General features: G+C 46.4%; 1 protein-coding gene across 1 annotated transcript in view; it reads right to left on the reverse strand.

Moving 5' to 3' along the window:
• The window catches only part of OTOA (otoancorin), a 60,048-nt gene that overhangs the window by 18,631 nt on the left and 14,525 nt on the right, over positions 1-26,892 (reverse strand). Inside the window, exons 9-20 of the mRNA XM_065892388.1 lie at positions 24,417-24,517; positions 22,428-22,567; positions 19,606-19,729; positions 17,299-17,514; positions 15,510-15,677; positions 14,629-14,769; positions 11,828-11,886; positions 11,535-11,652; positions 9,259-9,332; positions 7,050-7,185; positions 5,871-6,061; positions 4,187-4,280 (exon numbers count right to left, since the gene is read on the reverse strand). Coding sequence (XP_065748460.1) covers positions 4,187-4,280; positions 5,871-6,061; positions 7,050-7,185; positions 9,259-9,332; positions 11,535-11,652; positions 11,828-11,886; positions 14,629-14,769; positions 15,510-15,677; positions 17,299-17,514; positions 19,606-19,729; positions 22,428-22,567; positions 24,417-24,517 — 1,562 coding nt within the window. The remainder of the gene's footprint in view (positions 1-4,186; positions 4,281-5,870; positions 6,062-7,049; positions 7,186-9,258; positions 9,333-11,534; positions 11,653-11,827; positions 11,887-14,628; positions 14,770-15,509; positions 15,678-17,298; positions 17,515-19,605; positions 19,730-22,427; positions 22,568-24,416; positions 24,518-26,892) is intronic.

Here is a 26,892-nt window from a genome sequence, read left to right on the forward strand (position 1 = left end):
ATGAAAAGTTCTTGAAGGAAATTAGAAGTGCTACTCCAGTGAACACACAAATGATAAGAAAGCGAAACAGCCTTATTGATGATATGGAGAAAGTTTTAGTGGTCTGGATAGAAGATCAAACCAATCACAACCTTCCCGTAAGCCAAAGCCTAACCCAGAGCAAAACCCAACTCTGCAATTCTATGAAGGCTGAGAGAGATGGGAAAGCTGCAGGAAAAAAGTCTGAAGCTAGCAGAAGTTGTTTCGTGAGGCTTAAGAAAAGAAGCCATCTCTATAACATGAAAATTCAAGATGAAGCAGCCAGTGCTGATGTAGAAGCTGCAGCAAGTTATCCAGAAGATATAACTCAGATAATTAACAAAGATGGCTACAGTAAACAGCCTTATATTGGAAAAAGATACCATCTAGGACTTTCATAGCTAGAGAGGAGAAGTCAATGCCTGGCTTCAAAGGACTGGTTGATTCTTTCATTAGGGGCTAATTCAGTTGGTGACTTTAAGTTGAAGCCAATGCTCATTTACCATCCCCCAAATCCTAGGGCCCTTAAGAATTATGCTAAATCTACTCTGCCTGTGCTCTATAACTGGAACAGTAACGCCTGGATGACAGCACATCTGTTTACAACATGGTTTACTGAATATTTTAAGCCCACTATCGAGACCTACTGCTCAGACAAAAAAGATTCTTTTCAAAATATTACTGCTCATTGACAATGCACCTGGTCACCCAAGAGCTCTGATGGAGATGTCCAATGAGATTGATGTAGTTTTCACGCCTTCTAACGCAATATCCATTCTGTAGCCCATGGATCAAGCGATAATTTTCACTTTCCAGTCTTATTATTTAAGGAATACATTTCTTAAGACTATAGCTGCCATAGACAATGATTCCTCTGATGGATCTGGGCAAAGTAAATTGAAAACCTCTTGGGAAGGATTAACCATTCTAGATGCCATTAAGAACATCTGTGATTCATGGGAAGAGGTCAAAACATCAATATTAACAGAAGTTTGGAAGAAGTTGATTTCAACCCCCATAGATGACTTTGAGGGGTTCAAGACATCGGTGGAGGAAGTAACTGCAGATGTGGTGGAAATAGCAAGAGAACTAGAAACAGAAGTGAAGCCTAAAGATGTGACTGAATTTCGGCAATCTCATAAAACTTTAATGGGTAAGGAGTTGCTTCTTACGGATGAGCAAAGAAAGTGGTTTCTTGAGATGGAACTACTCCTGGTGAAGATTGTTGAAATGAGAACAAATGATTTAGAATATTACGTAATCATAACTTAGTTGATAAAGCAGCAGCAGGGTTTGAGAGGATTGACTCCAGTCGTGAAAGCAGTTCTGCTGTGGGTAGAATGCTATCAAACAGCATTGCATGCTGCAGAGGGATCATTAGTGAAAGGAAGTCACTTGATGCATCAAACTTCACTGTCCTATCTTAGGAAATTGACACAGCCACCCCAGCAAGCACCACCCTGATCAGACAGCAGCCATCAACAGCGAGACAAGAGCCTCCACTGGCAGAAGGTTACACCTCACTGAAGGCTCAGATGATGGTTAGCATGTTTTTAGCAATAAAGTATTTTTTAATGCACACCCACAGACTACAGTATAGTGTACACATAACTTTCATATGCACTTGGAAACCAAAAAACTCACGTGACTTGATTTATTGCAATATTCACTTTATTGCGGTGGTCGGTAACCCAACCCATAATATCTCCGAGGTATGCTTGTAGCAGCTTCTCATGGAAATTTAATCCCTAGCCCAGCTAGTCTCTACAAAGAATCGTAGAAAATAACACCCAATCTCAGTACTAATCCAATACGTGTTCAATAACGTAAGTAGATATTGTTTTTCACCCATCAGATTGTCAAGAATAAAATAAAGTGATAATACCTAATGCTGGCCAAGATGTAGGAAATATGCATACTTATTTCTCTGTGGGACTGTTAGATGGTGCATCATTACCATCTGATAATATCTATAAAATGTATGTATGCCTATGCCTTTTGGGGTTGGTACTGTTTGTTAATTTTTGTTAAAATTTATATGTATAAAAGGAGGAGGAAAGAGTTATCTCTGAGTTCTAGGAGAAGACTAGCAAACGAGGGGGTCTCTGGTTGCCCTGGAGAAGGTGCCATTTCTCATCTAGAGCTGATGCACTTTGTCAAGCGCAGGATGCTATTGGTAATCTATCCAAGAGGCTAGAGAATTCATCAAACGCTTCCCTACAGCAGTGTGTCTCTGTGTCCCAGTCACCAAAAGAGTGTGCCCCAAAAGTCACTGGGTTTTATAGTTCCTCCTTCTTCTAATCTTCAGAATCAGAGTCACAGTCTAAGCCAGTAATTCCCAGCCCAGGCTGTAGGTGAGAAGCACCTGGGAAATCCACAGACACCTGGGCCCTGCCCTAGAGATTCCGAGACCATTGGTCTGGGGTGGGGTCCATGTGTCTGTCCCTTTTAGAATTTCCCCGGTGATTCCCACGGGCAGCTAAGGTCACGAGCAAAACTGCTCTAAGATAAAGAGTTAACTTCTAAAGAGCAAATGGCACAGCAGAGTATTTTCCATTTTGTATTTTTAAAGGGAGAACATGTAAAGGCAGGAGGAAGATTTTCCAGAAAGGATGCAGAAGAATCTGGGAACAGCAACTGCTGTTGAGGAGAGAAGCTAGGAACCTAGAAATGCGGGGCGAGAAACTTCTCATCCTATAGCCTTTGGTATAGTTGGGATTTTCTAACCAGGAGCATGTATTATTTGTTCTACTAAACATTTCATGCATTAAAACAAAAAGTAGAGAGAATAATACAACAAAGCACCCGTGTGCCCAGAACCCAGCTTAAGAAATAAAACATCACAAATATAATTGAGAGCTCCCTCCCTCACCCTTGGCCTCCCTCCTTCCCCAGAAGTAACTGTCACCCTGAATTTGATATTTGATAATTAACCATTCTCATGTACTTTTAAAGTTCTCTTACCTATGGCATTGTTTTGCATGTGTTTAAAATTAACTAGTATTTATTTACTTCGTATCCTACTGTACATATTTTTTTGCAACTTCCATACACTATGTTTCTGAGATTTAACCATGTTGATACAAGTCTTTTTCGATTTCAAAAGCTGATTTTTTAAAAAAGATTAGATAAGCATTTAAGATATATGCAGCTGCTGCTTATGACTCTAGGTTTGGACACCCCAGGAGATGATTTTACCATGACTGGACACTGGAATGTTGCTGTGCATGTGTGAACCTGGGTGACGTGCCAGGTGCTCAGGCCCCCTGAGCGTGTATGACAACATACATCTTGCGTGTGTGAGTACAGGGGTGAGGGTGTATGGACGTGCTTTGTGGTTGATCTAACTCTTATTCAGCAAACATCCCCTCTTACCCCACCCTCCACCTGCATGGAGGAGACTTCCTGTCCCACTGAGGTGGGCTTGCTCATGTGACTTGCTTTGGTGGATAGAAAGTGACAGCCGGCCATTTTCCAGCCCAGGCCTTAAGGAGAACTGCACTTTGCACTCCCTTTTCTAGAGTTTCAGACTTTCACTGTGAGAAGAATACGCTCCAGGTAGCCTAGCCCTAGAGGCAAACTCAGTGTCCCAGATCCACAGACCAGTCAGCAAGAAATAAATGCTTCTTGTTGCATGCCAGTGAGATTGTGTGGCTTTGTTACACAGCAGAAGCTGACTAGTACGTGCTCATCTGGCATGCCTCTTGGCCTTGTCTAACTCCTGGAGAGTTACTCCAAGTAGAGTGTTACCCCCAAAGGCAGTGCTCAATAAAGATTTGGTTTTGGATTAAATATGTTTGCCCATGTGATTGCACACACTGGACACACATATGCGTGTGCATATGGCGCTGGTGGGTGTAAGCCCTCGAACAGGCGTGCATGTGGGAAGCACACACATAGCAGAGTGGCAGCTAAATGACAGCTCCCAGCCTGTGCACATCTGGGCAGAGGCCAAGTGAAAGACCCTGAGCTCGTTTAGCGGCTGTCTCACTCCCTTTCCCTGAACCTTGGGCATCCTGGAGTGGAGCTGGAAACACCTGAGCTCTTTGAGGCAGGCAGGAAGTTTCCAGAAAAGCAAACCGGTAGCAAACCCAAGGGAATATAACTAACCACACTTTCTCTCCCCTTCAAACCCCTTCAGCCTTCTAAAGATAGAACGCAGAGGTACCTTTGTGGCAACAGAGCTTAATTCATCTCCTGAGAAAAGTACTAGAAAGGGTCCCAAATCCTTTGTAGTCTCAGCTGTCCAGTTCTGGGGGAGTCTAAGGAGAGATAATAATAAACAGTAAATGGAAAAATCACGCGCTTGTCCTTGTCCCCCAGCATCTTTTTCTTTTAGGAAAAGATTATCTTTATACCTGGAGAGGCTGTCAATCACTTGGTCCCACGTCCCTAACCAAGAAAATAGACATGTGATGCAAACGGACCAATCAGAGTCATCCCTGGCAATTGTGATGGAGCTACTAGAGAAGCTCTCTCTTTCTTCTGGCATCTCTAACAGTAAAAAGGATATTGGAGGCCATTCCTCTCACCAAATGGAGAAAATAAAGGCCATAACCAAGAATACAGAGCTGAGAGATGGGAGGAACACATTCCTGATGACATCATTTGAGCCCCTGGATCCAGCCATGCCTGAAGTCCCATCCATTTCTAAACTCAGTAAACTCCCATGTTTTAGTGTGAATTGAGCTACTGAATTTCTGTCATTTGCATCAGAGTGTTTCCTTCCTCCCTTTTCTCAACAGAACAGTAAAGATATATTGGCTCCTTTTAGATTACCATAATGGTCTCCTCCTATAGCAAGATGAAATTTCCTCTCGAGCCTGGCAGAATAATAACAGCACTGACACAGGATCCACTGTTGTTCTTACGGAGACCTCAAATGTCTACGGGGAAGTGCCTCACACTAGGATATCTCTAAAGGAGGTCTGCCCAGTTAGCAATGATAACCCTTCTCCTAGGACCAAGGCAAACCACCCCCGGCCAAAAAGCCTCCTCTTAACTCTTTGATTAACGATATTACCCCAATAGACTGTAAGTTCCGTGAGGGCAGGAGCCACACTTAATAATAACCACTGTATCTTCATTCCTAGTCAAAACGCTGTCATCACATACTCAGTACTACATGCCAGGCACTGCTGTAAGTGCTTTAACAGTTAATGCATTAACTCAGCTAATCATCACAGCAGCCCTGTGGGGACTCTCACTGGCCCCATCCTACAGATGCAAAAATAAAGTGCAAAAGACTGAGTATCTTTTCCCAGATCACACAGACAGCAGACGGTAGAAAAATTTAACCCAAGGAGTCAAGCTCCCAAGTCCCAGCTCTTAAACTCTATATAATAGTAAGTGTCTGGGACACAGTAATTACTCCAAAAACATTTGTTGTCTAACCGTTGACCGATATCTAGGCCCTACTCAAACATCTGACCTAACTTGAGAAAACTCTGCATGGGAAAGAACAGCTGTCTTCCCCCAGGGACTTCTCACTCACCCAGAGCTGACGGTGCCTCGATTATCTGCATTAGTATTATTGGTGGTGGTGTTTCACAACAAAAGTAATAATAACACCTCCACGCATTTGTAAAGTGCCATGTTTTTGAAACCCTTTCCCTTTCCACAAGCCAAGAGGTATTGGTGACAACCACATGAGGCCTGTAGAACAGCTATCATTCTCACTTTACAGGGAATCTGAGGCCAAAAGAGAAAAGATCATGTTTCCAGAATAAATCTAAGTGTCTAACCTCATCCTAAGTTAGAGACTCCGCCCTGAGGCAGGAGAGCCAGGGCCGGGTGCCCCTTCGCCAGCGCCCCCTACCCCAGCCCTGGAGCCGAGCCCGGGCTCTCCTCACCCGTGCTGTTCCAAGAGCCTGAGCCTCACTGCCACCTTCTGCTGGGGGCTGAGGTCCAGGCAGTCTCTGAGGCTGTGCAGGGCAGTGGCCCAGGCCCTGGGGGACACCCCACGGTGGATGACGGCTGCTGGCAAGTGACAGAGCAAGTTTCCCAGGATGTCCACGGTGTACTCGTCAGCGACGGAGTCATTCTGAAACCAACACGCGGAGTTGGTGGAAAGGTCCAGTGGGGCTCAAGATCGTGATCCCGTAACACACTTCCCGACCCCAAACCTCGTAAAGGTTCCAGGATCTGAATCGCCTACCCTGCCATGGACCTGTAGAGAAGGCACGGGGCCTAATTTTACCCCAGGGGTGCCGGCCCCAGAAGTCTGGGGGACCCCACGGGGGGCGGGTGTGGGTGGAAGACATACATTGTGAGCACTCACTCGGTGAGGCTGTGGTCAGCGTCACTGTGATTGCTCTGAGGATACCTCAGAGCTCAGTAACCATTATAATGATAGTACTGCAATAATAAAAACAGCGCTTCCAAGTTTGCACAGCCCTTGAAAGCCTCCAGAGCTCTTTCTCAAAATGACAAAAATAGCTAACATTTATCGAGTGCTTACTATGTGCCAGGCACTGTTCTAAGTATTTCCATGCCTTAATCCATTCATCTTAAAGTAACCTTAAGGGGTAAGTACTTAAAAAAAAAAAAAAAGGAGGTAAGTACTAATATCATCCACTTTTTCAAGATAAAGAAACTGTCACCTCTGCCCATTGGGCCTTTGCATTAAACAATATATTACCTATTTCATGTCCTCAGTACTCCATGAGTAAAGTGCTATAGCACCCATCTTACAGATGAGGAGACCAAGCCTCGGGAAGGCGAAGTGACCTGTCCAAAGCCACCTAACCAGGCAGTGGCAGAGGTGTGTCTAGAACCCAGACTCTGTGTACTGTGCTCCTTCCTGTCCTCCAGAGCGGCCTCTCAACATTCAGGCCCCAGAATGGCAGTCCCCAGAACCAGTAGCCGAGAGTGTTCCACCCAGTGGTTTCAGAGCCCACAAGTCAGACTTGTGGCCATCACATCAGACTTGAGAGCCCAGCCAGATCCCCTGAGGGCTCCCCAGGATGGCCACAGATACCTGGAGGGGAAGGGACACCAGTGAAAGTGTCACCCAGGAAGAGTTTCCTTACCAGGCACTGCTGTACTTTCTTGAGGACTGAATTCTTTTTGTGGGAATCTAAAACCAAGGAGTCCAACTGACTCTTCCCCAGGCTGATCAGAAAGGGCACACACTGGGAGGCTGGGACAGAAGCCAGGTAGCGAGCCCTGGAGAGAGATGGAGAGAATGAGGGAAGGAAAGCAGTGGCTGCTCTGTATTTGTCCCTGAAATCAGGGTCTGTATGCCCAAGAACTTATCACAGGGGTGTTCCTTAAATGCTGGTTCTCCCCAGAGATGTTCTGTCTCCTTTGGGCAGGTAGCAAGCCTCCCACCCATCATTTTCCTAATCTGTGGGTGGGAAACAAACTTTGCATAATGCTCTTCTCCTACAGGTGGGAAACAAGCTTCCCATCATGCCCTTCTTCCATGACCCAGCAGCACTGATCAGAGAACAGGATCTCCATAAACAGAGCTTGGCTGGTGGACTGGCTGAGGGGAGATGAGGAGAAAGGAAACGAAAAGGTAGAAGAAGAAAGAGACAAAGAGAAGAGAGAATAAAACACAAAGTGGAGGGAAAAGGACGAGAAGGAGAGAGTGGAGAAAGTAAGAGAAATGACTCCCAGTTCTGTCAACCCCAGTCCAGAACTCTCCTCCAAGCTCTTGACCGTATATTCTCAACAGAAGCCATATCATCCCCGTGGGGATAAACTGGTTCAGGGAGAGGGAGGGATGGGGGCAGGGAATCTTAGTTATTACAATGATTTGTGATCCGCCAAAGCTCAACCCTACTCAACAAAATCTTACTCCTTGTAATTTCTCTCATTAGGGAGAAATTAAGTTTTTCCCCTTCGGGAGGCAATAATGAAATAAAGGTTGAGAAAGACTGCTCTGGAGCCATGTGGCATCATGGCCACCTGACTGTTCCCAAAGCAAATTCAACCTCGTCCCCCAAACATGTTCTGCCTCCTCTCTGCCATCCCAGACTCCTTTGTCTCTTTATCCCCAAATCTGTCCTTGCTAGCATCTTAATATTACTCAAATCTGTTCTCGCCTCGCCAGTCCCAGTATCACCGTCTTATTTATTTCTTCATTCATTCATTCGGAAGATATATACAGAGCATCTGTTGCATGCCAACCACTGTGCTGGGCACCAGCTACCACCATGAACAAGACATGAGGGGAAGGTCCCTACTTTTGGGATGCTGTAGGGGGAAGAAACACAGAAACCAGTTAATAAAACAGATCATTTCAGCTAGTGACGAATGTAAGGAAGAAAATTAAATGGCTCTATAATGCAGAATGATATGGGAACAGCCAGGAGAGCCCCTCTGAAGGCAGTACTATTTGAGCTGAGACGTGGATGTGTGAAAGAAGGTCAAGTTTACAGAAATAAGCTTCCACTGTCTCTCTCCTTCCAGCCAGGCCCCCTGTACTCCATCCTCTATATGGACAGTAGTGATGATCTCTCCCAGAATACAAGTAAAACACCCCAAGGCGTCACACAAGCCCTCCCTGATCTTTCTGCCCTTCTCATGTGAGCCCCTGGATCCAGCCATGCTGAAGTCCATCCCTGGACTTTCCTGAATCCAAAATTACCTTTCATTGCCTAAGCCAGTTTGAGTCAAGGTTCTGTCACTTTCAACCAAATATCAACTTGATATTACAACTGGCTTCACGCTTGCCTGTTTTTCCTCCGTGAGATTGTAAGCTCTTATAAGGGGAGAATTTACTTATCTCTGAGAGCTTAGTATGTAGTAAGCACTCAATAAATATTTTTAATTCAATGAAGACAATGGCAGCAAGAGAAGGGAGAGGGAAATAAAGAGGAAAAGAGAGAAACAGTGTCCAGACCATATTTAAAAAGCAGGGCTGCCCCCCATGCCTGAACACCCACACATACCAGGAGAAATCCCCACTGCTTCCATTAGCGCTGATTCCCCTGGAGCCTGGACACAGCTGTGAGGCCAGCCCAGATGTGACCTGCTTCACTGGCACTCACTCATTCAGGCTCAGGTTGCTTTGGCTTTGGTTTTTAAATAACAAGAAAAAGCAGAAGAGTCCGTCTGAAATGTCAACGTGAGGCTCAGAATTTAAATCCTGATTCTCAAGGACTTAACTGTCGAAGGCACTGTCCACTTGCCCCTGTTTCCTCACCAACACCCAGGGAGAGAGAATCACTTTGGCTTTGGTGACACATGCCAATCTTACTGAGCCAGAAAGGGAGACTGATGTTCACTTACGGGAGTGTAGCCAAGAGGAAGGGTGGCATAGAGGACCTGGAAACTTCCCAGTATTTCCACGCCAAACAATTAATCTAAAAGATGAAAGCAGTTCCAGGAAGTTAGTCCAATAACAACAAGGGCAAACACAGATTGTGCTTTCGGTGTGTCAGGCACTGTTCTAAGTGCTTTACATACGTTCACTTATTAAACAGAACACCCTACAGTGTAGGTAACACTACTGCACCCAATTTATGGATGAAGAAACTGAGGCGATAATAAGATGCACACAAAAATTGAAGTCTGAGAATGCTCACCACAGTTTTATTTATAACTGCAAGCAGTGAGATGTAACCTTGGTATACATCCGTAGGGGGCTGGTTAAGTAAATTATGGTATAGCCATACAATGGAGTACTATGCAACTACTTTGTCTCCATACGGTGGATTTATGCGTGGGTGTGTGTGTGTGTGTGTGTGCGTGCGTGCACGCACGCGTGCACATTCTATACATTTAAACAGAACACTGTGTATGGTATGAGCTCATTTGTGTGTCTTAAATTACATGTAGATATGTTCTATATATATGAAAAATTCTCCAAGTCAATAGCAAACTTTCTCTGTAGTTATTCCTGGAGCAGGGATTCTCAGCCTCAGCACTACTGACATTTTGGACAGTGTAACTCTGCGTTGCAGGAGCGGTCCTCTGTGTTATGGGATGTTAAGTAGCATCCCTGGCCTCTACTTGCTAGGTGCCAGTAGCATCTCCCCCAGGTGTGACAACCAGCGGTGTCTCCAGATATGGCCAAATGGTCCCCTGTTGAAAGCATGCTCTAGGAGAAACTTTACTTTCTCTCTGTTGTTTTGTTTTATAATAATGTGCTTTCAGCAAAAAGACAAACAATCAAGGCAAATTTTCTAATTGACTGGCATTTGAAGGTTCTGAGAACTGGGCAAAATCAGGTAAGGAGGTTTATTGGGACAACTCTTCCTGTTTGAACATGTAGGTCTTCCTCAAAGCTGGCCTGAACTCCATCCATTGCATCCGTTTGATGAGTGGAAGGAGACAGCCACGCCAAGGTCCAGGTTTCAGAAATAACCTGCTTCCCACCTTACCTGGGCAAGGCTTTTAATATAGTTCAGTGGTTCTCACCAGGGAACCATTAGAAATGAAAAATATCAGGCTTCACCCCAGAAACCCCAGGGAACCTCTGCAATCTCTGGTTTTTTAACAGTTTTATTGAGGTATAATCAATATACAAAGAACCGCACATATTTAATGCATACACTTTGATGAGTTGGGCATATGCAAACATCTGTGATACCACCACCACAATCAAGGTAATAGGCACGGCCAACAGCTCCCAACGTGTCCTCCTGTCCCTTTGCTTTGGTTTTTGTGGACAGAGCACATAACTTGAGAGCAACCCTCTTAGCGAATTGTGAAATGCAGATACCATATTGTTAACTGCAGGTGTTGTGTTGTACAGCACATCTCCACAACTTATTCATCCACCCAAACTGAAACGTTATACCCAGTGGACAAGCCTTCCAGGCAATGCTGATGCAAGCTCGAGTTTGAGAACCACTGACAGAACGAACAATCTGAGGGAATGACAGGCTTCATTAAAAATTTGCCTCTTCCTCTAATGATCTCAAAGGATTATACACCCGGCTTTTCCCTTCCTGGCTCTCGGGAAGAAAAGTCATTGTTTGGAAACTTTTCATTCAGATCTGAAATGCACCAGCCCACCTGCTCACCCTCTCAGACTCTGTACGGCCGACCGTTTGCACTCCAAGTCCAAAGCTGCCCTCAAGGCCCGCTTTTACTTACTTAGATACAGTGAAAGTCAGTCACTGCCTCTGGTCTCCCCAAAGGGTTAAAGGGTCTCCTTAACTATTTGGAAAATGAAGTTTTAAATGAAAACTTAAATTCTCCTAGAGGACTATTTCCATTCTAGGCTACCACTGGAAAGGGTATGAAAGTTAGATGAGGGTATGACCTGCAGGCCCAGGAAAGCATAATTGTGGACATGCAAAACGGTATCCCTTCCAAGTGAATTTTGGGGTTCAAATCTGGGTATAGAATAGCCAATCTACTGAAACTCTGGCTGTAGAGACATAGGTATGTGGAGCTTTTAAAAAAGAAATTGGAGAAAACCTGGCTCAGTATTTGGCCCCATATCGTCACTTGCATCCGTATGACCCTGGCACAAGTATCTTAAAACGCCACAGTTAATTCACCCAGCGACCGGGTAGGGAGAGAGAATTGGAAACGAGGAAGTGCTTCGAGGGTACCTGATACGGTGAAAGCAGAGAGAAGTTGTTCTCAAAATACTGGAAATGAGCCAGAAAGGAGTCCACGCTCATGGCCTCAATGTGGGAGCACATCACACCTTTGACCAGCTGCCCTGCGCTACAGAACAAAACAGGGACCCAGGAGAAAAGGGGAGTAGGGAAGAGGAAAGAAGGAGCGAGCAAAGGCAGATCTGATCTGACACCAGCTGCAGGCAGGACTGTCCAACTCTCCCTCCTGGGAAATAGGCTCCTCGGGAGGGAGACTCCAGAGGGCTCATCAGCCCCAGGCTTACCTCAAGAGCTCCTCGGGCCTCCTGGTTGTCTTTGACAGAAGCTCAAACAGGAACAAGGCCTGAAGGAAGAGAATGATTGCCATGGGGGTGGAGCACTCACCTACCGTGACGAGTCCTATGGTCCCATTTTACAGATGGGAAAATGGAGGCTTTGTTACTTACCCAGAACCACACAATTGCTAAGCGGCAGAGCTGGGACTTGAGCTGGTGTCAGGTAATTGCAGAGTCCATGCTGTCACACCCCAGGTGACCCGGCGCTCCAGGAGGTGAACGAGGAGCAAAGCCAGGGCAGCAAGCCTGGAAGTTTACTTCCTGTGCTCTAAGAAGCTGCTGCCCAGTTGAGGACCCCGTAGAGCCCCTGTTTTCATGCCCACCTGCTGTTTCTGAGCACACGGCATCCCAGAAAACAAAACGGACGGATGAATAGACCAGGATGGGCTAGAAAGTTCCAACAGTAAAGTAAGTCCTGCTCACAACAGCGCTCCCCTCAAGCCCTCCCAGGTGGGCCCCCAGGAGAGCAAGGCCTCGTAGGCAGGGGGGTCATTTGTTTCAAGGAACGTAATTTTACAGAACACCTAACGTGCATATACGATCAAATACGACATTCATCTATTTTATAGACTCTGAAACTTTGAACATAATTCCCTAAACAGAATAAATTGTGAGCTGGCATTAGGCGGAGGCATCGGTGACATGACAGCTGAGCCCAGGAGAAAGGAGCAGCAGGGGAGGTAAGTTCCAGGCACTCTGTGTGTGGCCCCAGAGATTTCCTCAAGCACAGGATCGAGTTCCAGGGTCCCCCCATCATCTCCGCCATCTCAGGAAATGGCACCTCCATCAACTCAGTTGCTGAGACAAAAATATCTTGAAAGCATACGTGGCAGGACATATTTTCCAAAGTGATCGCATATTTTCTGCCTAATATGCTCTTCTAGAAGCTTCCAGAGCCACTCCCCCATCAAGAGATGGAGTCTGCTTGTAGCTGGAGGTGGGTGGCATGGTGGGGAGCTTTGCGACAGCCTCAACAGACAGAGCGCAGCAGAAGTGATGCTATGTGACTTCCAAGGTCGCCAAAGATGACAGCTTCTCCCAAGCTCTCTCTCGGGACACACACCTTGGGAGCCCTGAACCACCCCTATAAAGCCAGCTGCCCAAAGCCACCATTCTGGACAGTATCCGACACCTAGAAAGGCCGTAACAAATTACCACAAACCTGGTGGCCTAAAACAATAGAAATTTATTCTCTGGAGGCCAGAGGTCCAAAACCAAGGCGTCGGCAAACTAGGTTTCTTCTGAAGGCTCTTGGGGAGAATCTTGCCCCACCTCTTCCAGCTTCTGGTGGCTTCTGCTTGGCTTGTGGCTGCACACCTCCAGTCTCTGACTCCGTCTTCACGTGGCCTTCTCCGCTGTGTGTTTCAAGTCTGTCTTCTCTTCTGCTGTCTGCGTTTTCCGCTCTTATAAGGACACTTGTCATTGGATTTAGGGACCATTCAGATAATCAAGGAGGATCTCACCTTGAGACCTTAATTAAATCTTCAAAGACCCTTTTTTCCAAATAAGGTCACATTCCCACCCACAGGTTTTGGGTGGACATAACTTTTGTGGCGGGGTACCGTTCAACCCACTACATGGAGAGACCACACCCAAACAGAGACACCCCCAGCTGTTTGAGTGTCCCCAGCCCAGATGTCAGACACATGAATGAGACGCCAGGCCCAGCCACCAGCTGAATCCAACTTTGTTAACAGCCCTAAGCAAGAGCCTTGGGAACCATGGGAGTAAATAAAATAACTGCTACCCCACTGAACCTGGCGCTGGTGGGTAACCAGCGACAGATCACGGGCACATAAGGCCTGGTGCCTCCCCTCTGTCACACCCGCATCCAATCCGACAGCCAATTCTGTCGCTGTTAACTTTCAGACTGTATCCAGAATCTGACCATTGGCCACCACCTGCATTGCCAACACCTGGTCCAGGCCACTGTACACAGTAGCCTCTTAACTGGTCCCTTTGTTTCCTCCCTGCTCTCCTCAACTCAGTCTCCACGCAGCAGCCAGAGTGATTCTTCGAAAACCAAAGTCAGATCCTGTCCCTTCTTAGACGCCCCTCAGCTCCCTTTCTTGCCCAGGGTAGAAGGCAGTCCTCACAGCGGCCACTCCACAACCTCTCTGAGCTCAGCGAGGTCACCTGTCTAAACAGCTCACCCCCTGAGAGGCCTGGCCCTCCCCCTGGTCTACTTCCTCCTTAGCGCTCAGCAGTATCTGTCACCTGACAGGGCACACGTTTAATTGCTGACCTTCCGCACTGTCTCCCTCGCTAGAATGGAAGTCCCCTGAGGGCAGGGACTTCCCTCTGTTTTGTTCGCTTCTGTGTCCCCAGCACAGCGCCTGGCACCTGGGGGGCAGGGGCTCCACAAACACTGACGAGTGAGGGAATGAAAAGCAAGTCAGGGGAAGTTCCGAGGCCACAAGTCGGCCTCCACAGCACAACCCTCCCCAGGAGGCCCCAGTGATACCTGCTCTTATGTACAGTGCACTGCCCAGCGTGATTCTCATGAGAAATGATCCCCGTTTTGCACAGGAGAAAACTGAGGCCGCGGGAGGAGAAGCAGTGACCCCAAAGTTAATAAACAGCAGCCCCGGAATTCACGCTCGGGTCTCGTCTAACTTAACACTACGCTATTCTATCTCCTGAGTTTAATCACAAGAAATAAGTTTCTTTTACCAAATTAACCTTAGAACAGACCTTTCCCACAAGACAGTCAGAAACCCAGGCACCACCTCTGGGAGTCACAGTCGTACCTGACTCCGCCGGAGCTCCTTCTCTTTCAGGACTGTGGAGTTGAATCCAGGTTCCCTCCATAAATCAAAGAGAGACACTTCCTTAAAGAAAGCCCCTTGTATTTCCACAATGCCCGAGGCGGTATCTCCTGTTTCCATCACCTGTCAAAAGTGAGAAGAAACATAATAACGACCTTGCAGAAGGTACATGGAGCATTGGGTGAGGGCCAGGCACTCTCTCTAGTGCTTCACTGGCAGCTTCACTGCTCAGCAACCCAAGGAGGTGGAGATGATCCTTATCCCCATTTTACAGATAAGAAGACCGAGGCTTAACGAGTAAGGCTGAAAGTCAATACGTGAGATTTAAGCCCAAGTCTGTCTTATTCCAAAACCCACACTCTTTAATTTAACCATAGGCGTGACAGCTATCTGCAAGGTGTTGGTTGAAATTAGGCTGAACCCTTTGGGTTGGTTTCTTAACAGATTGTACAGTAGGACCTGGCAGGTCTGATAGAATAGGATGCCCAGAAGACCCACTGCAAGTGAGAAAGAGGAATATGGACATGGCTTCAGAGCACGAAAGGAGGGGCGTTCAGAAGCAGTAGGGGGATTCAGGATTCATTTTCACATTTGAAAACCAAACTCCTAAAACATTATTACAGCAAGAAACCTAATTGAAGAAAAGTATTCCAGATTTGACTGGCTGGGGAGAGCACCAGGGTCTGGAGAGAATAAGGCACAACCCCCAGAGGCTCCTTCTGGAAAGGAGAGAAGGTAGGCGTCAAGGGAAGGCATTCTCCAGGTTCAGAACAGCCCCACCTAAAGACAAAGACCACTCCCAAAGCCCCAAAACCACACGCTCTGTGAGCCCCAGGGCTGCGGACCAGACATTTTCCTCTCACCTTGCTCAAGACACCGTGCTGCTGGGCAGGTGACAAGTCGGACACGTGCAGGGAGATGGCGCTTCTCAGGAGCTGCACGAGGTCTCTGCGGTCCATGGCGTGGAAGGCCTGGGTGCCCACCCCAGCCAGTAGCACGCCCATCTGGCTGACGTTGTAGAAGGACAGCACCTGGGGGCACCGGCCAGGGAGGATGAGGCCCAGCTCCGGACCTCCACCACTCGGACGTTTACTAGGCCCTACTGCAGGCCAAGTATCCAGATGGCTGCTGGGGCACCACCGTGACCAAGACACAAGCTGCCCTCCCAGATCCTCCTTCCTTCCATCAGGAAAGAGAGTTAAGTATCAAAACACAAGACACCAGTAACTGTACCACTGGGGGAATCACTATGCCACCTGAGGCCATGGCACAACTAGCAATGTGCCATCCATGTGCCACAGCTGACCAGGCAGTGGGCTTTTCTGTGTGTAATCTGAACTAGCTGACAAGATTTAAATATTGGAGGAATCTTATAAAAATCCATATTAGAGTTTCTGCTTTATTAAAAAAAAAATCTGAACATCAGGCGATACTGGGCCCACGTTGGCAACAACGGGCAAGAACCTTCGGGTAGGTCGTGGGACTCTTAGTTTACCCAGCCCACCCGCTCTCACGGGACCCTGAGAAAGCCCACTGGCCTCAGTATTGGCCTCAGTATGTCACCGGCAGGCATCTGACACGGCAAAGCCCCACGCTCATCGACCTTCATGTGGAAGCTTTGAGTTGAAGTAAAGAAGTGTTTTAGGACATGAGTGTGATGTTTTATGACAAATACAACTATAGCTGGACTAACAGGAATCACGCTTGGTTTTTCCCCCACTCCTTTGGAGTGAAGACGCTACATGTAATATCATCAGAGACATTCCTTGGTTCTGCAAAAAACGGTTGAGTGGTGTCCTATAGTTACTCCCTGTAGAATGGACAGTCTCTTACTGTCCCCAAAGAAGGCAAGACCTTTTGAGCTCTTGGCTTCTTAGCAAAAGTCACCTCACCCGCTCTGGAGGAAGAGTTGGACACAGGAATGAGACAAGCCTCTTGGTCCAGGGCTGTGAGGAACGAGACAAGTGTCCCTCAGCTCCCTAAAATCAAACTCACAGAGTGGACCCATGTGGCCCCAGTCAAAACAGAAGGTCTGCGAAGCCTTCAGACGAAAGTCACCAGAAGTCCTGAAGGGACAAGATGAATGGTCTATCCTTGGTCTTGAGTCAGAAAGTAAGAATGGGTGGGCATTGGTCTTGGTGCCATGATGGAAGTAGTTAGCATGGGAGTAAAGCAAGCAGGATGTGAAGCCAGATGCCCTGGGTTCAGTCCCAGCTCTGACCCTTTCACGTGGCCTTGGCAATTCCCTTTTACACTCTGTGCCTCGTATGAATGACCTGGAAAACGGAAGTTATAACACTACCGCCCTCAGACGGTTGTTGGGAAGCTTAAATGATTAACTCAGAGATAGCTAACACTCATTGAGCTCATACTCTAGGTCACATGTTGTTCTAATCTCTTCCTGTGTGCTGACTCACACAATCCTGTGGAACAGGTGCTACTGTATCCCCGTCTTACAAATTGGGACACTGAGGCCAAGAGAAGTTAAGCCAATTCTCCAGTGTCACACAGCTAATAAGTGGCAGACCAAGGATTCGAACCCAGGTAGTCCCCCTTGGCGCCATCTTCTTACTGATTGGCTGCCCCTGTTGTGTGTGTATAACTGGCCCTTGGGTCTCAGGGCATTAAAATAGAGTTCAAGCTCCAACTGACCTTCTCATGGGCCAGGTATTTGGCAGACAAGATGATGACCTGGCTCTTGGCCCAACCCGAGACCTGGTTGAGGGTCGAGATGGCGCCGTGCACAGCCTCAGGGCAGAGGGATTCCAGCTGACTGTGGGTCAAGCCCACGACTGCATCCGACAAAGAGCCCAGGGTCTCGTTGAGGGTCTGGTTCTCTGTGGCAATTTCCAGGAGGTCGGCTTTTAGCTAGAAGGGGAGCAAGCTGGATGAGGGTCGATAGCAAGCAAGATGGTGGTTCCTTCTGACTACACCCCGGGATGCACCCTCGACCGACCCTGCCCTGTCAAAAGGAGAGGGACTCCTGCTAAGCCCAAACCGTGAGTTGCCCCACTGAGAACACCACCTCCTCTGGCCTTGACTTTCGTATGCTACAAATTCACTTTATGCTTCATTTAAATATTAATTTGTTATTAAATCAACCTTAAAGCATGGCAGAAGGAAATTTTGTTCACTTCACCCGTAACTCAGCCACACTCCCGTAGCAACTATTTTCTTTTTATGACCTTGAACTCTATATCCTGTCTGTATGGTTGCTTTCCTTTCATGAAATAGCTGGGGGGGGGGGGTTCATAATAATATATAATCTATGTAAAAATAATTCTCAACAGTAACAAGAAAGTGAAAGTCTCCTGAAAATCTTACCTCAAAAAATTACTATGATTAGCAATTGGGTGTATATGTTTCCAAAACTTCTTATGCCTTTATAAATAAACTGTAGCATGTAGTCTTCACATAGTTGTAACATGAACACAAGTGCAATTTTCTGCTCTATATTTTTCATTTAAAGTTATGTGTTACAGGTTTTCATATTTCTGTGATCCCCTTCATTATTTTTTGTAACATGCCTGTCTAGCTATAGTCAAGTGTGCTTCCCAACTGCTTCCGGTACAGAAGGTGATAAACTCATCTATTGCAACGTGACCTCTGTACAAAAAAATGAGAACGGTTCACGTTTTAACACCTGAACTCGCACAAACCGTATCTTCATGTCAGACGAATGTACGCGAGTGTTCTAGATGGCCACTTGGGGGCAGCAGAGTAAAGTGAAAGAAACAGCTGTCACAGTTCCTGGCTTTCTCCAAATTCAGCAGCTCCCCTTCCCTAAAGCTGGCTCCCACATCTGCAAAAGGCCTACAGCAGTGGTTCTCAAAGTGTGGTCCTTGACCAGTAGTATCAGCATCACCTGGGAAGTTGTTAGAAATGCAGGTTCTCAGGCTCCGCCCCAGACCTCCTGAATCAGAGGCTCTGGATGTGGGTATGTTTTCAAGCTGTTTTTAACAAGCCCTCCAGGTGATTCTAATGCGTCCTCAGGTTTGAGTACTGACCTAGATGATCCAAAGGGTTTTCTCATATCTCATTGTATCTGACTTTCTTCTTGGTCACAGCTACCCCTGTGACCTTAAAGTACATTTATTTTCTTATTTTTGCTCAAGCTTGCTTGGGAAGGATGCTCTTCCTGGAAAACAAAAATACGCACCGACCAAGACAATGCCTACTATGTAAAGTGCCAAATGGGACCGAGGGTTTTGTGATGTGTGAGAAACTGCTGTGGAATTATTGACGATGTTATCAAACTTTCTCGAATACTGCTCTCATGTCATCTTTTCAATTAAAACAATGAGAAAGACAAAAAGAAGTGAGAGAAGCCGGGCAGAATTAAGGCTTTAAGGGAAGAAAGGAGACAGAGATGGAGTGAGGAGGGAAATGAGACAGTCCCCATGTGCCTATTGGTCCAAAACCTTGGTCTAGGAACTCAGCAAATACATTCCATTCCAGTGCTCTCCACCCTGGCTGCATCTGAGGCCACAGCCCAGACCAATGACACAAGAATCTCTGGGGGGTAGAGCCTGGGGGAGGGGCGTGCCACTAACATAGAACCAGGTTCGAGAACCACTGCTGTATCTCCTCGCTATGCCATTCATGGTCACCAGTCCAGCAGCTTCAGCATCGCCTGGAAGCTTGTTAGAAATGCAGAGTCTCGGGCCCCACCCAGACCTTAAATCTGCGTTTAAGATCCCCAAGCAACCTTATGCACATTTAAGTTTGAAGTGGCCGCTCTGATTGAACTTTGATCTATTCAAGCTTTTCCTACCGTTTTTTGTGGTTTCTTCCCATTTTAAGCTCACCCCAGTGTTTGAGATACCACCTGCGAGGCTAGACCTAGATCTTGATAAACCCTACATGTTTTCTCTCAAAGGCCAGGCAAGACTGTTCTTCCCATTTCTCTGGCTAGTGAAACTGATGCTGAGGCTCCGGGGCCCTGTAGCCCTTCTGCACCTTCTGAACACCAGCCTGGAAGCCCCTCAGGTGGCTGCACTTGATCATCTGGTGAAGGAGGACTTGGGCCACAGCGGCGTCCAGCAGCTCCAGGTCATCGTAGAAACAAACCAGCAGCCCCAGCCTGTGTGAGAAGACAAGGGATGCTGGTGGAGGGCGCAGAGCTGGGGGCCACAGCCGCAGCCCCACCCCAGTTAGAACCGAGAGGTCACCATCATAGCAGCTGCCGCGTACCAGGTACTGTGCCTTTACCTGGATTATCTCATCACAGCCCTGCAGGGTAGGTGCTCTCATTAGCCCCATCTCACAGAAGGGTCAACTGAGACTCAGAGAGATCAAATGACTTGCCCAAGGCAAGTAGTGGTGCCGGGCCTTAAATCTAGATCCAACCAACTCTGCTATCTCTCCTCCTGAGGCAATAAGGGGCACAAGGAAAGCATGTGCTCAATTAGCCACAGAAAAACCCCAATTTTCCACTCAGAGATAAGGGCTTTGTCCACCCTGAGGGATTCCCGGAGGCAGAGGTTTATTTCCAACCCGCATCACCAGATGATGGTGACTTCAAAAGGGAAGAAACACAAGAGGCACTTCGTTATACAGCAGAAACACACCACTGTAAAGCAGTTATACTCCAATAAAGATGCTTTAAAAAACTTTTTAATAAATAAACTTCTTAATGAAAAAAAATCTATTGAATTGAATAAAATAATTTACTCCTTAAAAAAAAACACACAAGGCAGAACAACGTAGGAGCAGAGATGGGATTTGAATCCTGGTCTCACGGGGAGCACTGCATCTAGTGGTTAAAGAACATAGCTTCAGGCCAACTGGAGTTTGAAGCCCAGCTCTACGAGACATCTGGCCTGTAGCGAGTTGCTTAACTTCTCTGAAAGCCTGCAGCACATGGCTGTGCAGTGCATACTCTGTACTACTGTACAGGGCGGCCCTGCCTCTCTAAGCTTTTAATGGGGAGGCTTCCTTAAATATGATGAATGAAGGAATGAGGAATACTGTGAGAGGTAAATGAGAAAAGGCATACCAACTAATTAGCATACTTCCTGGTGGATACTAAGCACTTCATCAGTGGATGCTCTTAGCATTAGTATGAAATCTACTTAGCATGGCTGGACCACCTGGTCGATCATGATCAGACACTGACACTCTCAGACATGTCCACCGGAAAGCAACCAGGCCAGGGAAAGGATCTGAAAGTGTATCTGATGAAAAAAGACGACTCAGAAGAAGTGAAGAGTGAATATTAATAACCATGTTAAGGATAACTAATATTTCTTGACCACTTACTATTTGCAGATGTTCTTTTCTTTTTTTTTTTGCGGTACGCGAGCCTCTCACTGTTGTGACCTCTCCCGTTGCGGAGCACAGGCTCCGGACGCGCAGGCTCAGCGGCCATGGCTGACGGGCCCAGCCGCTCCGCGGCATGTGGGATCCCCCCGGACCGGGGCACGAACCCGTGTCCACTGCATCGGCAGGCGGACTCTCAACCACTGCGCCACCAGGGAAGCCCTGTTCTTTTCTTTTTAACATCGTTATTGGTGTAAAATTGCTTTACAATGGTTTGTTAGTTTCTGCTGTATAACAAAGCAAATCAGCTATACGTATACATACATCCCCGTATTGTGCAGATGTTCTTAATCTTTACAAGGGTCTTAATGAGGTAGGCAGCTTAGTAGCTCCCATTTTACAGATGGGAAAATGGAGGCACAGAGAGGGACAGTAACATGGCCAAGATCACACAACTTGTAAGTGGCAGAGCCAGGATTAAACCCAGGAAGTCTGGTTCCAGGTCCCATATTCTTAACAGCTAAGCTATTTTTGGTGTAACTATAAAAAAAAAAAAATGGAAGCCATGCTAATGGTGAAAATTACTAAGGATAAGCCAAGAAGGTGTAAGAGTTTTTTGTTTGTTTTTGCGGTACGCGGGCCTCTCAGTGTTGTGGCCTCTCCCGCTGCGGAGCACAGGCCCCGGACGCACAGGCTCAGCGGCCATGGCTCACGGGCCCAGCCGCTCCGCAGCATGTGGGATCTTCCCAGACCGGGGCACGAACCCGTGTCCCCTGCATCGGCAGGCGGACTCTCAACCGCTGCGCCACCAGGGAAGCCCCGGTGTAAGAGTTTTATATGAGAACATTCTCTGCAAGTGCTTTGAAAAATGTAAGGTCATGTGCTAATGTCAGAGAAAGCACTGTGACAGTAAGGCCCTGGGAGATGGAGAGAAGATGGGTGAACAGTGCCCGTCAGCCCTCCCCACTGCACACACACCCCAACATTCAAACCCTTTCTGGGGTCACCAGGTGTGCAGCTCCTGGCCCTCCCCTGCTGGAAATGGTTCTGGGGGATCATGTTACAATCACTGAATTCTAGAGCTGATCTCATCCCAGGGCTCCCCACCTGAGAGTCTGGATAACAAGGGGTTCACAGACATGGGGACCCATAAGCTATTTCCAATACTCAACCCAACCTCTTGGAAGTTACACATTTACCTTAGAATGGATGGAGTACTAGTTAAAATGTTCCATTTTCGTGCCCAGAGCTGGAATCTTAGCGCTTGATAAGGTTATATAAAATGTCTGGCACATAGGAGATGCTTAAAAAGCATCTGTTTTCTTCCCCACTTCACAACCTCTTGAAAGGGGTCTCTTTGGGGAAACACCTCCCTCACATGCACAAAGACATGGAACTCTCCAAAGACATGGACCAGCCACCTCCCTTTCCTCCCCGGGTCTTTTGCTGCTCAGAGGAAGCTGATGCTTAGATGGCATCTTGGGAAACAGCTCCAAGGGCCCAACGCCCACGCCCCTTGCCTGTGGATGGTAGAGGTATTCCTCACATCAAAGTTGGAGGAGCTGATTCTCTCCAGAAATGCCTGGGCCAGTTCAGGTGTGATGTCATAAACCGTGTCCAGCTGCTTGGTGGCGTTGTCATAGCTGATAAACAGCCCAATCTGGTGGACAAGGACAGGAAGATCAGTGTGGAGGAATGAAGTGGCCCCGTGCAGCCCCGCCCTGCTGGTCTGTGCTGTGCCCTACACTTGGCACTTGGAGGTGCCCATTTCTCATTTTCATTGATTTCTCTTTTTCCCTATGATAGTTTATTAAAAGACATTGAATACAGTTCCCTGTGCTATACAGTAGGACCTTGTGGTTTATCTATTTTATATATAGTAACTTGTATCTGCTAATTCCAAACTCCCAATTTATGCCTCCCACCCCCTCTCCCCTTTGGTAACCATAGGTGTCATTGATTTCTTAATGGTCTGTAACTGCTGCTTTAGTTTACTCTTCAATCCAACTGTTATTTAGGAAAGTTTTTTGTTTGTTTGTTTGTTTTTACTATCTGAGCAGTTGAACTTTTTTAAAGCTAATATTTGCACAGTTATTTCTAGATTTGCTTTATCGAGGTCAGAGAATATGGTCCATAAATTGTTTGTTTTGGGGAATCGGAATTTTTTTAATAGATGAGTCAGTTTATAAATGACCCTCAGGTGATAAAAAAGAGTGTGTTCTCTTTGTAAGATACAAAGTTGAATATATGTATATAATATATATGTAAATGTATGTTTACATAATACACCTATATAATGCAAATATATATCACATATTCAACTTTACTAAATATGCTATTCAGATTCTTTCTATTCTTGTTCACTTTTTTGCACTGAAGTCTCCAATATTTCAACGCATGGTTATTCTGTGCTTAAATCTCAAAAAGTTGTCTCTCCCTCAAGAATTGTACTCTCCGTCCATATGAAATTCCCTCGTAGCATTGGCACTCTGTGGCTTCACCTCCCTTCTCTACATTTTTAGAAGATGAAGAAATGGTGCAAATGGCATCTGAATCTCAGAAATTCCCTGCTAGGGGCCCAGTTTCCTAAGAATTTAACCTCCATCGACTTCCTGAAATTCACTCAACTTCTTTTGGAGAGTAAAATGGCAGTTTAATCCATTTTATAACTGGGAATTATAAAATTGAGAGACATTTGAAATATTTCCAGCCTCCCAGGTAAAAAGAGAAACCGCGTTCTGCCTCTGGTTTCACAACAACCAGATATTGTTGGGTCAATCGGTCCTTGAAAAAGCCAGTCATTTGATGCAAACACTTCTCTCACTGGCCAGCAGAAAGTTAGGGCACACAGGATAAAAACTGGTGGCAAGTCCCAAACTGCTTACAAATGCCTCCCTGTTGGCAGCATTCTTTGGAGGCTGCATTCTAAAATCAGGCTACCCCCGGGATTTTAGTGTCATCGAGCCAACATCAGAAGGAGAAAGACACCTGACGGGTGAGTTAAGTAACCTCGAATATGTGTATTTCTCCACTGTAAACTCTAGAGTTAAAATCCAATCATCACACATGCTGAAGTAGGTATCAAAAGAAGTAACCATAAATAGAAGTAGCTATTAATCCACATCGCTTTTCATTTGCGTTCGTGCTTCCAAGGACCGGAAACTCTACAGTTATTGTCCTTGGCCTTTCTTGAGTACAAAAATACCCTTAGATGATTTTTGGTACGTAGCCAACATTGATAGATCATGTTTTTTCACATCAGAGCTATCTTAACAGTCCACAATCCTTTTTCTTTTCTTAGCTTTTCTACACTAGAACACAATCCAGTGACTGACTGCTTGAGGTCTTATTCCAGGAATTTTCTTTAGATGCTCAAGTTATGTCGAGCTGAGGTGGGTGTTCCTTTCCCAGGGCACCTTGACTAGCTGGCTGAATGTGAGAGGTTTAGAATACACCTTACCCCAGAAGTATCAGCGATGGGAACATGTAAATGAACTTTTCCAACTTACTTCTATAGGACTAATATTCATAATTTCTTCAAAGGATAGGTGAACCATATATCTGCCCAAAATCCATAAGTTTTCTGCACTGACCCATGAAACAGAGTCATCTGCAAAAAATAAATAAGTGGACAAATAAGTAAAAATTAATAAAAGACTGTGCACTGGTATATGATTGTCAAAAGATCTTTGATGTCAGGACTCCTCTTTGCATTTATTAATTCATTCCACAACCATCTTTTGAGAGCCCCCTACTTATGAGATGCTACACTACACACAGGCCATGACAGGCGTCTACCACTTCGTTACTCAATAGAGCGGCCCTTGAACCAGCAGCCTCAGTATCACCTGGGAACTTGTTAGAAATGCAGATTATTTTTTTAATACTTAAGACCACAAAATACAGTTTTATTTTTAGTTAGTTACTAACTTGAAATATATTTGACTCTTTTATTACTACCAGTAACAATCCTTATCTTCCTTATTATCACCATGTACATGAGCCAAACCTTCCTCATATGCACCCCAAATGGTCTCCAAATCTTTACTCTCTTGGGCCCTTCTCATCAGCTAGAATGCCTTTCCCCTAACTCTTCAGCTTCCAAGTGTTTCCTTTCTTAAAGCCTTCTCTCATCTCCTCAGCCAGCAGCAGTGTTCTCCCTTCTCTCAATTCCCAGAGGACTCTATAATTCCGTTCAGGCATTTGAAATTCCCCATCAGCAAATGTCAGTGGGGCTTTAAGAACAATCGTGGCCAGGATCCAACTTCAAGTTTCAGTGAACTAGAATTGGCTGCCATTGCCCCTAATCCTCCAGTAAAAGATTTACACAGAACACCACTGTGTTGGTAGCATTTTGGGGAAATGAAAAAAGCAGAGGAGCCGTTATAGGGTGCAGTGAATCAGTCACCAAGAGCTGTTGCAGCAAGCCGTGGGCAATGGCTGATGCCCAGAGGAGACAGTGAAGTCAGCTGGTGCCTGGGCCAAGTCACAGGGACAAGAGGGTGCCCTCCCCCAGCCCAGGAATCAGAGCTGTTGTGGTGAGCACAGGTAAACACCTGTGATCCTCTCGATGGGGACTCTGGACACTTGACTTGGTTATTAGAAGAAAGGGTGGCCCTGGAAGCCTAGAGAATTCTGTGGGGAAACCACTAAATTCACCAGGAAACAAGCTGAGTTGTTCATTTCTAATTAATTTTTTTTTTTTTTGGCTGCGTTGGGGTTCGTTGCCACATGCGAGCTTTCTCTAGTTGCGGCGAGCGGGGGCTACTCTTTGTTGCGGTGCACAGGCTTCTCATTGCGGTGGCTTCTCTTGTTGCAGAGTACAGGCTCTAGGCGCATGGGCTTCAGTAGTTGTGGCTCATGGGCTCAGTAGTTGCGGCACGCGGGCTCAGTAGCTCCGCGGCATGTGGGATCTTCCCGGACCAGGGCTCGAACCCATGTCCCCTGCATTGGCAGGCAGATTCTCAACCACTGTGCCACCAGGGAAGTCCCTCTAATTAATTATTAAGCATGAACTGTATTTCTGCAGACCAATGATCCCCAAACTTGGGATCGGTTTGACGCCCAAAGTATTTCCAGTTACCTCAAGGAACTTCATGAAAAAAAAAGTTTAAAGTCCAAATAGAATTCATTTCAATTCACTTAGCTTAATAATGAAACGTATCATATAGGAATTTTAGGAGAGTCTGTCTCCAACTAAATTCTGGCAACAAGGACTTAAGGGAAGTCTAGAGTCTGGAGGGTGAGTTGAGTGAATTTCTCAGGGTCACTTAGTGTGAGATTCAGTTTTTTGGAGGCTACCACTATGCATCAGGCAGAGGGAATTCTGCTACGCATGGAAGACATTTATTCCATTGTTTAATGCTTCTTACATACAAACTTCAGAGCTGAATTCCAGGAAAAGGATTGATTGGCACTCCCTACACTTCACCGCCACCAGCTTTCTACGTTTCCCACACACACGCAGCTCATTCCCACCTCGGGGCCTTTGTATTTGCTGCTTCCCCTGCCTGGAATGCTCTTCCTCCAGAGCCTCACGTCTGATCCCATTTCTCATTTTGGTCTCAATCCAAATGTCACCTGCCCAGAGAGCTCTGCTCTGCCTCCTTAGCCAGCAGTCAGAAACTACAGCCCGTGAACCAAACCCAGCCCACCTTCGAGCTTGGTTTTTACATTTTTAAAAAATATTTATTTGGCTGTGCCGGGTCGCAGTTGCGGTTCGTGGGCTCCTTAGTTGAGGCTTGCCAGCTCCTCAGTTGCAGCATTCAAACTCCTAGCTGCGGCATGCATGTGGGATCCAGTTCCCCGATCAGGGATCGAACCCAGGCCCCCTGCATTGGGAGCGCGGAGTCCCAACCACTGCGCCACCAGGGAAGTTCCCAGTTTTTACATTTTTTCAATGATTGAGGGAAAATCAAAAGAAGACGAATATTTTCTGACACATGAAAATCACATGAAATTCAAATGTCAGTGTCCATAAATAAG

This window comes from Phocoena phocoena, chromosome 15 (assembly GCF_963924675.1).
Source record: "Phocoena phocoena chromosome 15, mPhoPho1.1, whole genome shotgun sequence".
NCBI classification, from domain to species: domain Eukaryota; kingdom Metazoa; phylum Chordata; class Mammalia; order Artiodactyla; family Phocoenidae; genus Phocoena; species Phocoena phocoena.